The sequence below is a fragment of the Manacus candei genome, unplaced genomic scaffold (genome assembly GCF_025592945.1).
Source record: "Manacus candei isolate 608988 ecotype Guabito, Panama unplaced genomic scaffold, ASM2559294v1 h1tg000005l, whole genome shotgun sequence".
Taxonomy (NCBI): Eukaryota; Metazoa; Chordata; class Aves; order Passeriformes; family Pipridae; genus Manacus; species Manacus candei.
In genome coordinates, this window is record NW_026138053.1 from 25287840 (window position 1) to 25299292 (window position 11453).

Genomic DNA, 11453 nt, shown 5'->3' on the forward strand with positions numbered 1-11453 from the left:
ATCCAAAAGGATTCGAGCCAACCAGAAAAATTCCAGTAAAACATTTTTCTAGTCACAGCTTGCCCAGCTGTCAGCACCACAACGCTGCATGGAGGCTGCTCAGCCCCCAGACTGGAAAGCAGATGGGATTCGGTAATTCCTGGATATCCCCAATGTGGAGATAAAAAGAAATGAGATGGAGAGAAAGCAGCAAGTGAAGGGTGGGGTTAGAAATCCTAATGGAACCAGAATCACAGTTTAAAAATATTGAATCATAGAATCATTTAGGTCAGAAAAACCCTCTGAGATCATCGAGTCCAACTCTTATCCCAGCACTGCCAAGGCCGCCACTAACCCCCTTCCTGGGCTGAAACATCCTTCATTATCCATGGGTGTACAGCACCCATAGTGCTGCCGGGTGTAGGGGCAGCCCCCAGGGTGTCCCCTCCCGTGGGGATGCTCCATCACCTCCTGCTTGGCTGCAGTGTCCCCCTCCCAGGGACAGAGGGTGGATATCAGGGCAGTGGAGGGGTGACAACGTGTGGGGGGGTGGTGACCAGGTTCAGGGTGGCAGTAGCAGGGTGCAGGTGGGTACAGGGTAAAAGGAGGCAGTGACAGGGTGCAGGGTGGCAGTGGTGATGTGGTGCAGGATGGCAGTGGTGACGGGGTTCAGGATGGTGGTGGCAGGGTGCAGGGTGGCAGTGGTGACGGGGTTCAGGGTGGTGGTGGCAGGGTGCAGGGTGGCAGTGGTGACGGGGTTCAGGGTGGTGGTGGCAGGGTGCAGGGTGGCAGTGGTGACGGGGTTCAGGGTGGTGGCGGCAGGGTGCAGGGTGGCAGTGGTGACGGGGTTCAGGGTGGTGGTGGCAGGGTGCAGGGTGGCAGTGGTAATGTGGTGCAGGATGGCAGTGGTGATGGGGTTCAGGGTGGTGGTGGTGGTAGGGTGGCAGTGGTGATGTGGTGCAGGGTGGCAGTGATGGGGTACAGGGTGGCAGTGGTCACAGGGCTCAGGGTGGCACTCCTGTCACCGCTCTTGGGGAGCTGGAGCTCTACCCTGTCCTCCCCACTACAGAGGGTTGCACCACCCCGCAACCCTCCCTGCTGTCCTCCAAAACCGCTTCTTGGCAAACCTGCGCTGCACCAAAGCGAGGGAAACACTTGGTTCCCTCCCTCCCTCCCCCCAGCAGCTTCGGGGCCGGTTTGTGCCCCCTCCCCACCTCTCTCCCAGCCTAACCCCTCAGCCTGGCAGCGCCCGGGGTGTGCCCCCCCTCGCAATTTTGGGTTTCCGTGATGGGACAGGCGGGGCCGTGGCGGGGGGGCAGCCCCAGGTGGGGCCGGGCGGGCGGCGGGGCCGGGCCAGGGGCGGGGGCGGGCGGGACTCCACGGGACGGGCCGGGCCGTCCCATTTCCTCCGGCCGCCGGAGCAGCTGCCGGGACGGGGCTGCGGCACAGAGGTAAGTTGGGGGGTACCTGGGAGGGGGGGGTCCCAAGGCTGGGCTTTCCTGGGCGTTATCCTCGGCTTTGTGTTACCCAAATCCAGGGCTTTTTTTTTTTTTTTTTTTTTTTTTTTTTTTTTTTTTTTTTAAATAAGTTTTTAAGGACAACTCTTCTGCTTCGTGGGGTGGGCACCGGGGCAGGGGCGGTGGGGACGATGGCACTTGGGAAATGGCGATGAGGAGCGACAAGTTCTCAGGGAAGGTGTGTCAGGGGTGGCCTGCCCATCACCGGGGTTTCGGGGCACCGGAGCCGGAGGCTGCATCCACACATTTTGAACAGCAGAGAATCCTGGAACGGTTTGGGTTGGACGGGGCCTTAAAGGCCACCTAGTTCCAACACCCCTGCCGTGGAACAGGGACACCTTCTGCCAGACCAGGTTGCTCCAACCTGCTGTCTAACCTGGCCCTGAACATTTCCGGGGATGGGGCAGCCACAAGTTCTCCGACAGCCCTCTGAGCCTCTTGCGACCAAAACCACACGCGATCCACCCCAGCGAGGGCCACGGGTGGGGGCTGCTGCCCGCCTGCACTGCCTGCACGTAGTTTGGGGGAGACCGGGACGGCTCAGAGGAGCTCCCGGTGCTGCCGGGGGTGACAGTGGCGCTCACCTAAACTCAGAGCTGGTCTCTTGGCCAGAGTCGCCGCGATCCCGGGCCGACGGCAGCCGCGCGTGTGCAGCCGGTGATGCCGAGTGGGCTCCAGGCAGCAGCTTGCAAAATAGTTTCACTTTAACCCTCTTATCCAGCGTTCCTATCGGTAGTTTTCCAAATCGCTCCCTTTAGGGGATGAAAGAATCTACGCGCGGCTTCTGGCAGGAAGGTTTGATGGTGGTGGGAACGAGACGAAGCTGTAGCTGGTCGTGTTTGCTGGGTGGTGGCTTTTGGTGTTTGCTTTTTACGTGTGAGGAAGGTCTCCGTAGCTTGCTGTGAGTTCTGGGGGATCGACGGCAAAACTCTTCTTAGTCACCATTTCCGAAACAGCAACGTGCAATCCTTGCTAAGGAAACTGCACACCCTCGGTGTCAGGTTTCATCCAGTTTTCCTTTAAGTCTGCAGGTGCAAGTGGGGAAAAAGAGATGCCACTCGTGTGACAGCACAGCTGTGTCTCTGCTGGGTTAGCCTCTCCCAGACTGACCCACAGCTGTCAGTGCCATGGAAAGTCGGTATAAAGCTGACATAAAGCCAGTAACAGAAGGAAATGGTTGTGTTTAATAACGTGATTCCTGCTCTGCACTACTTAGCAAGTTGTCAGTTGTCCCCCGGAGCTACCCCTGCTCTCACCATGGGTGCAGGGGGCACCTCAGAGCAGCCCCATTCCTGCCTGAGCCAGGCAGCATCTCAGCTGAGAGGAGCAGGTTGAGCTTTGTTAGGCTGGAGGGAACTTCATGCAGACATAAGAGCCTGTTGAGGGTTGAGCCTAGAGACCTTAACCAGCAAAATCAGGTCCTGAAACACCTCCAGCTCTCTCCCCTCTGCCATGGTGACCTAGCGTAGCAGTTTCTAGCAAACTGCAGCTTTCCTGCAAACTCTACCTCCATCCCCGGTTGCGGTCGCTCTGCAGTGCACAGGATGTGGACAAGCCAGCATTGCCAAGGCAACCCCTCTGTTTTGGTTTCCCCACACTCGGGCTGGCAGCCTTTACCCCTCCCCTCAGCCAGGCAAGCCCTGTGCGCCTGCCGACGGTTTGCGGTGCCATCGCAAACCTGCCCTCAAAGGGAGCTTGTTTTCCACCCACGGCCGCCCGTAACTCCGGAGGAGTGGCACATGCTCCCCACCCTTGCAAACTGGCTCTTTCGAAGCCAAGACGGATTAAAGGACCTCGTGTTGGATTAAAACTTACACAAGTGGCACAGAGCCTCACCATGCAGAGCTGCTGTCAGGCGGAGCCGTCCATCCCTGGCCACAGGAGTTCCCAAGCGAGTTTCCATGTCAGCTTTCCCCTGACTCTGCCAGCACCGGCTGCCCAAAAACAAAGAGCTCATTTAGCAGGGCGCTTCACTGCCCTCCCCAAGACACAGCCCTGTCTCCCAGGGCCTCCCTGGCCCTGTTTCTTTGGCCCATATCTTGACCCAAAAACCAGCTGACCTCCCAGTGGCAGCTCCATGTGCTTTGAGCTGGCGGTCCACACCCATCCTGGACCACAGTGTGGAGGCAGCTGTCCCCGTTCATCCCTTCTCTAAAGGGAAATGTTGCTGTTGCACCAAACTGAGCAGCAGCACGGATTTTTCCTAAATGCAGCTCCTCACTGTGCACTCAGGCTTTCAGCTGGCAATGGGTGGCCTTGAGTAACCCCTCTGCCCTTGGAGCTGCCGGCTCCAAAGACACCAGTTTTTCTACTTTCCCCTCCCCACCTTTTTTTTTTTTTTTTTTAAATATGAAGAACCCCTTTCTTTAGCACACAGACATCCCTTCATCTACAAAACAAAAAGCGATGCACGCACCAAAAAGAAAAAGCATTTGAAAAGCAGCTGCATGGCCATGCTGGAAGATGGCTCTGGGATTTGGGCGCTGCTTGCTCAGGGTGGTGGCAGGTTCCTCCACCTTCCCCTTCCAAGGGATGCTCATCCACATCTGGGCTTGCCCAGGGTGGCCACACATCCCCAGCTGGGCACTTCCCAGGAACAAACAGCCAGGGCTTCTGCGGCACATTCAGCTCCGGTTTAAAGTGGAAACATTTCAAAGGGCTTTGCCTTTTTTTTTTTTTTTTTTGCTTTCTTTTTTTTCCTCTGCAAACAATTAATTACAAGTTTAAAAGGAAGTTCCAGCCCTCTTTCCCTCCCCAGAAGTTTAGAGGCAATAAATATAAAGCAGCTCCGCGCAGGAATAAAATTGTACATCCTGTTTTGTCTGAAATTAAGGCGGTTGTTGTTTTGGGCTTGTTTGGTTTTTTGACTTCTTTTTTGGAGTCAAGTGTATCATAGGCGTCCAGTATTCATGCCTGGATAATGAGCTGTCAGGGTATTTATGGATAAATGGCAAACCTGCACCACTTGGATGATTCAGGCTGAGGAAAAGCTGCTCTGTTTGTTTGTGTTGCAGTTTAACCTTTACTACAGCTGCCCCCCCAAAAAAAAGCCTCACAGAGGATGAAGGTCAGGACAGGGATCAGCTTTAAGAAGTGCCTCTTGCTTATCTCCCCTGTGAGCAAAAGCAGATCTGGGATGTGCCCCACTGGCTGCAGGCAGGGGATAGGAAGAGGATGGATGGGATTTGAGTCTCTGAGTGGTAGCCCATGATTTCTCAGGTGGGGATGATGATGATGATGTTACTGTCCTCTGTTGAGTGGAATGAGGGAATGTGGGGAGCAGCTGCTTTCCCAAGGCTGGGAAGCTGCTCAGCAACAGAGGTTGGGTGGAAAAGGCTCTTCTGCCTCTCACAAGAGCATTCCTCCTCCTGGGTGCAAGCCATTCTGCTTGTCTACCTCCAAAAAAACCCCACTCTATATGTGTGTTTTATATATATTTTTATATATATATATATAAATATATATATATTTTTATATATATATATATATAAATATATATATATAAATAAATTCCTTTTCTAGCAAACAGAAACTGAAAGATGCAAGCAGACTGGACAAAAATCCAGCAATAATAATAATAATAAACTTCTTTCAGCCAAAGGCCAAACCACCTCCCAGAGCGCTGCATTTCATTTGGTAAATCTCAAATGAGAGGTTTTTTTAAAAGGCACCCACAGAAATTCATGTTCAAAAAAGAAACCACCAGCTAATTGGGGCCAGCTCAGCTGCGCTCTTGGGCAGAACAAACCAATTTTGTGAGGGGCACGGAGGATAAACCCCTTGCTTCTAACAGGATTTGAGCACTTCTAGAATCCCAGATTGAGGCCTCGGTGTCTCTGCTGGGGATTCAGCTCTTGGGGTCCTGGCAGTCAGGTCCAAAAGCCAGCAGCCAGGGGTGACCGGTGAAACAAGACCCTGCACAGCCTTGTAGGTCCCAGGACAGTGTTTCCAAAGGCGGGTTTTCCCCGGGGAGCCACCTTTCTGGGGGTTGCCCAGCATCTCCTGCCTCAGCAGCAGCACTAAGGCTGCGGTTAGGGCTGGGTGGGACTGGTGGTTCCTTTTTGGGCAAGGCTGATGGCTCGGTAGTTCGTTAGGAGCGTGGTGTAATTGGAAAGTGAAGGGGGAGGATGAGCAGTGCATGTGCTGGCTGGGTGAACTGGAGGATCCCAAAACGCTCTATACAAGAGAGCATGCCTTAGCAGGTGCCACAGCAGGAATAAATGCGATGCAAAGGAAGGAAGGGCAGTGCTATGGACAAGGAGGATTTAGCTGGAACCAGCCCCAGCCTGGGTCCCCCTGTCCCCCCGCCAAGGTCCCCAAGTTCTGTGAGAGCTGCCCGAGGGCAAGTCAAGGAGCTGGTGTCACAGGGGACAAGCGGAGCGACCCCTCTGGGACACCTTTGGAATTCAAGCTGTATCTTTCAAGTTTTTGTTATGTGGAAGTGTTGGTTTTCCTTTGACTGCACCTCACTTTCTCCTCTTGGGCACACGGGGATTTCAGCATTCCCTCAAGAGGCTGCGGGGCTTGAATCTCAAAGGCTGGCAAAGACACCGATGTAAAATGCTGAGTGAGGGTGAAACAGGGTGTTAGAGCCCGCTACTGCCCTGCCAGCTCTTCGTCTGTACAGCCTCTAATTTGGTGACCCCTGTGTTGAGCCAGAACTGCAGACTCACCCACAAAGCCCCCTGCCCTACTCAGACCCCCCCAGGAGCTTTGCCTGGCCCCAGGGCAGGAGGAAAGCCTGAGCAGCTCCCTGCCCCTGCAGGAGGGCTTCCCTGGGAGCCCTGCCACTCAGCAGCACCTCTCCCTCCCTGAGGGAAGAGGAAAACCTTACGTCAGGCCACAGAAATGCTCCTCAGCCCTACCCAAACCCTTGGAGCAATTCCCAGGTGAGGCACGGCGGCGGCAGCTCCTCCATCCCCAGCCAACCCTTATCCTCCCCTGCTGCCGCCTTTGTGGCCAGCCCTGGATGCAGGGAGGCAGCCCATCAGGGTCCACCCACGTGAGTGCTGCCTGTGAGTCCCATGACCATGGTTCTCATCAGAAATCCAGGTGGTTTAACCACAGCTGCCACCCCAAACCTGGCTGGCAGTGCCCTGGGTGTCGGGGCAGCAGGACCAGACCACGACCCTGTGTGGTGCCTGGGACAGGCACTCCTTGCCTCTATGCTGCCCACCCCAGCCCATGACAAACAGTCTGTCCAAGGATACCCCGTCCCAGGATGGATTGGGGGTAAGGGGAGACCTGTGACATGTAGAGTCCTGCATCCAACAGTGGCACTGCTCTCCACAGTGGTCCCTTACCTGAATCAGGCAAGTCCCTTCCTAGACAGCAAAGCTCCTCCTGCAGAAGTATTTCCTCTGCTGAGAAACAAGCCCTACAAAGGACTAATAAGAGCTCGGTGCTGTTGGTGCTCAGCGAGGCCTGAGATGTAAGTGCAGAGGGGCAGGATCTGTGCTCAGCCAGATGCCAAGGCAAGAAGGGATGCCCAAAGCCCTCCTTGTCCATCCCCACCACCAAAAAAGAATCCTAGGATATAGAAGGCTATGTTTCTCAGATGGAGAAACCCAAAGGAACATGGCAGGCAGCATAGTCCATCCCCCATGACCCCAGACCCCTCTAAGACAGAAGACATCTTACCCTGCTGAGGCTTAGGCTGTGCTGGCAGCTCCATGGAGAAAACTGCTGAGGGAGCAGGCACCTGATCCCTGTAGTTTCTTGTCTCTGCAGGCACCATCCCAGGACACTTGTGGAGCCCACGAGCTGCTTACAGGAGCTGAAGGTATCCCAAGGGACCTTTGCGGAGCAAGCAGCCTACTCAGAAGCCGACATGCAGCAGAAGATCAGCTCTTTCTTCAATTCCATCTTGGAGCTCATCCGCACCAAGCACGAGGAAGGCATCTTCAACACCGTCTGCCTGGCCGTGCTGCTGGGTCTGCCCTTGGTCGTCCTCATCGCCTTCATTTTCATCTGCTGCCACTGCTGCTTCTGCAGACGGAGGAGAGAAGGCTCGAGGAAAGGTGGCCCCAGCAGCAACGGGCAGCTGCACGCCGAGAGGAACAAGAAGAAAAAGAAGAAGAAGAAGAAGCAGGATGAAGAGGACCTGTGGATCTCGGCTCAGCCCAAGCTGCTCTTGCTGGACAAGAGGCCCTCCCTGCCCATCTAGCAGACAGGAGGGTGTTCAGGCCTTCTCCTCTGAGATGCCACCAGTCCTTACAACTGTGCACCAGGAGGGGCAGGGAGATGCCAAAGCTGCTGCCACTTTGTGGTGACTTTTGACAGAGGCTGAGCCCAGCGTGTTGAAGGGCCAGCAGAGAGAGCAAGGCAGTCGGGCACAGGTTATACAAGCCCCTTTTCCTCCACCCTGACACTGCGCCCAGGGTCAGAGACCCCTGCAAAGGACAGGTGAGCATGCAAGGGTGACCTGCCACTGGGCCATACATGCCTCCTGCCACGAGCACAGCGCACACTCACCAGGCTGGCACCCAGGGAACGGGGGGCAGGCTCTCCCTCTGCACTCGTATTGCAAGCACAGGCACCGTGGCACAGACAGGGGCGTGCAGGACAACGTGCACCCAAAGACCACCTGCACGCTCCCCCTGCTCAAACACGGACAGCCACGAGTGAAGCAGGCACAGACACGCCTCGTTTGCTTGCCCTGCCGTGGGGATGGCACAGCTTGACTGTCTGGGCTCTGTCCAAACCCAGCTCGCTTTGGAGGTGCAAAGAAAGCCAAGCACTGAGTTACTCCACGGCTCAAAGATGTGCCATCTCCCTGGCTACCCGACCAAAAGCACCTGAGAGCATCTGAAGCCAGATGCCCTCAGCCCAACCTTAGAGACCTCATGACACCATCCTAAGGCAGCACAGCAGAAGGATGCCTGGCCACCCAGGCTAGAGGCAGGGAGGAGAGAGGAGGCTGCCAGACCAGCCCTTTTGCACCAGCACTTAAAAAACCCCCTTCCTTGAAAGACTTTTTTGTACAAACTTGCCATTAAAGAGCCCACCACGCTACTGCAACAGCGGAAACACAAGCTGAGGCTGTGTAAAAGCTTAGCTACGGGCATTAGAGTTATTTATTGAATGACTACTAAAGAAGAGCAGGACCAAAGGCCCCTCTGGAGCAGGGCCGGGCACACCGAAGCGGTATTGAAGCAGCAGACACGCTGTCCTGGCACACTCAGCCGTCCTCTCTCCCTGCAGCCCTTGTGCCACACAGGAGACACACACAGACCCACGAGCCGATGCCACATGGGCACCTCTGTGTGCCACACTGAGGGCTTCTCTACAGCTGTCAGGCTGGACAGCTCTGGGATTTGGAATGTGTTGTACGAGCAAAGTAAACTCCATGTCCACAGTCATGCCTTACCCAGGGATCCATCATACAGCTGGACCCTGCACCCCTGTCCATCCTCATGTCCCTTGGAACAATGGCTCAGCCCGGGCACAGCAGCTAATGGAACCAGCCACAGCTCTCACCCCTGCTGGGGTTTTGTCACTGCTCCCCTAGACTTGTGTGCCCACCCGTGGGCTGGGAGTCTCCTGTGTCTTTCCCCTCCACCAGTCTCTGTCTCCCCCAGCTTGTTTTGCCATGCATGTGTGTGACGAGAAGCCTCACCACATCTGCTTTTTGCCCTGTCTGTACACTGGATGCCTTCCTTCGGTTTCCTTTCAGTTCCTAAGCTGCTGGAGCAGACCAGAGCTGCCAGGAAGAGCCAGACATCTGGGGAACAAGCAGCCAAACCCACGTGGGCAAGCCCGGACAGAGCTGCCGGACACAACCGCTTCCAGCCCAGGCAAGGGCAATGCCACCTCCCCTGGCCCGGGGGACAAAGCCACCGCCTGGAAGCGGCTGCTTGTGCCACCCAGTCCCAGCACAGCCTGTTTTGTCCGACACAGGCAGGGCCGGGATGGCCACATCACGTCACGGGGTTTGGCTGCGTGTGGCTGTGCTGGGAACAGCCTCCTCCTCACACAGCCCTTTAAATTGACCCCATATGTGCCTTATTTTCCAGCTTGCTTTGTTACCATTGAAATTAGTGAGTCCCTTCTTCTCCAAAACAGGAAGCAACGTATAATGGTATAAAAAATTAGGATTTGCCACATGTAATCCTAGGATTACACGCGGGAATGGCTCTGGTCTCTGTCCCAAACACCCAGTCCAGCCAGGATCCTGGAGAATTAGCACTGTACTCATATTTGTTTTCCTTCCCTCCTTTTCCCCAGCCAGGTACTGCCTCCGTGCTCAGCGGGTGGCCAAAGCACTGTGGGCAGGAATGCTGCCCATGCAGGAGTTCCTGCTTCGATCCAGAGGCACGAGCAGCCCTGGAGGCAGGGTGGTGCTGCCTGGAGGAACTGAAAAAAAAATCAGAGTAAAGGGAAACACCATGGGTGGCCAGAAGCTTCCCAAACAAGCAGGGGCATGGAGGCAGCCAGCACCAGCAGAGCACAGCCTACCTGGTGTGGAGGTGCTGGGCTTTTCAGGGCTCCCTGCAGGAAGGTCCTTCTCCAGAAGGGATAGCGGGTAACATTTCAGGCGAGGGCAACCAATTCCTACAAGAACCAGAGAACTGCCAAGAAAACGTGTTACATCACACACATCTCCAGATCCAGGGAGTTCAGAGCCAGGTCTGAATTTCAAGAGCTCCCCAAAATCATCATTCAAACCACTGCCAGGCTGGGCAGGGAGGGACCAGGATACAACCTTGACCTGATCCACCTGACCAGCGGATGGTCCAAGCCTCCCCACCCCAAAAAAGCACTGGGGCTGGCTCCAGAGATGCATGGTAGACAAACTCTGTCCTACAGCTCCTGCTTTCCAGACACCTCCACTCTGCCTCCCACAACTGCATTTCAGTATCAGCCTTCAAGTTGCCTAAACAAGTCCATGCAACGGGGGGGGAACAACAAAACGAGTTTTGTGCAATTTATTTTTTTTTAAACTAAAAATAAATTGCTCTTAAACTGCAAACAAATGCTGTGTCTCTATCTCTCGGTCGTGTTTATTTTCGTGGGGAGATCTTTCCTGTATCTGTGTCCTGGCCCTAGATAAGAGCCAGAGAGAGCTCAGCAGGCAGAGGCCGTGCAGTCTCTGCCTGCAGCCAGCTGTGCAGCTCAGAGACGTTTTCTTAAAGAAACAGCTCAGCTTAATCAAGTTGAGTGGCCCTGCCTTGTTAATGAGAACAGCCAAGCTCCTCCACTCAAGGACAAAAAGTAGTGGGGAGAAGAAAAGCTGTGTTTGTGGTGCAGGAGGTGGGCTGCAGAGGGTTTTTTTTTTTTCCTTGCAGAGGATCAGCAGCATGGGCTGCTTAACCCCAGTTGGTTTTGATCAGATAAAGTGTCTGCAGCTTGCTGTCTGTATTGGGCAAGTCCCAGAAGGAGGCACACAGCTCTGCTGGGCAGAGCCTTTCCAAATCCTGCACCACTGAGCTCTGCCTCCACGAGGGTGGAAATTAAAAACCTGCTTCTCACCTGGATGAGGCACCAAGCTGCACCTTCCAGAGCTGAGGCTGGGTGTAAGAGGCATGCAGGACCACAGCAAGGAGCAGCTGGAAATGGCAAAGGCACACTTGGGGGGAGGAAGGAGCAGCACACACTTCGCTTCTTTCCAGATGTCAGACATGGGATTCAGGGCCAGGTGTTCTTGGGTAGCCTGGGCTGCAGAGGGAAAAGACAGAATCTGCATCCTAGGTTAGAAATATACAGGATTGAGGTGAGGTTGAGCATCGTGGAGCACTCCAGAGATTGAGGGGAAGCAAAAGTCACCCCCACATAGAGGCCCATTAAATCCCTCTATGAGGAAAGAATTGGATCTTCACTGGCTGTTCCACTATTTATTCAGCCAACAAAGCATAGGGCAGCAACCAAAAGTAACACCACTGCTTCCCAGACAAGTGCCCAGTGCAGAAAGACACTTGAGTCTTCTCTCCAAATCACACCACAGAGGAAGAGGCATCC

General features: G+C 54.8%; 1 protein-coding gene across 1 annotated transcript; it reads left to right on the top strand.

Moving 5' to 3' along the window:
* Positions 1-1391: 1391 nt before the first annotated feature.
* On the top strand, positions 1392-10414 carry KIAA0040 (KIAA0040 ortholog). The gene is made up of 2 exons (XM_051794716.1): positions 1392-1430; positions 7227-10414. Exon 2 carries the CDS (start codon positions 7327-7329, stop codon positions 7660-7662), a length of 336 nt encoding a protein of 111 aa, XP_051650676.1. The 5' UTR covers positions 1392-1430; positions 7227-7326; the 3' UTR covers positions 7663-10414.
* The last annotated feature ends 1039 nt before the right edge of the window (positions 10415-11453 follow it).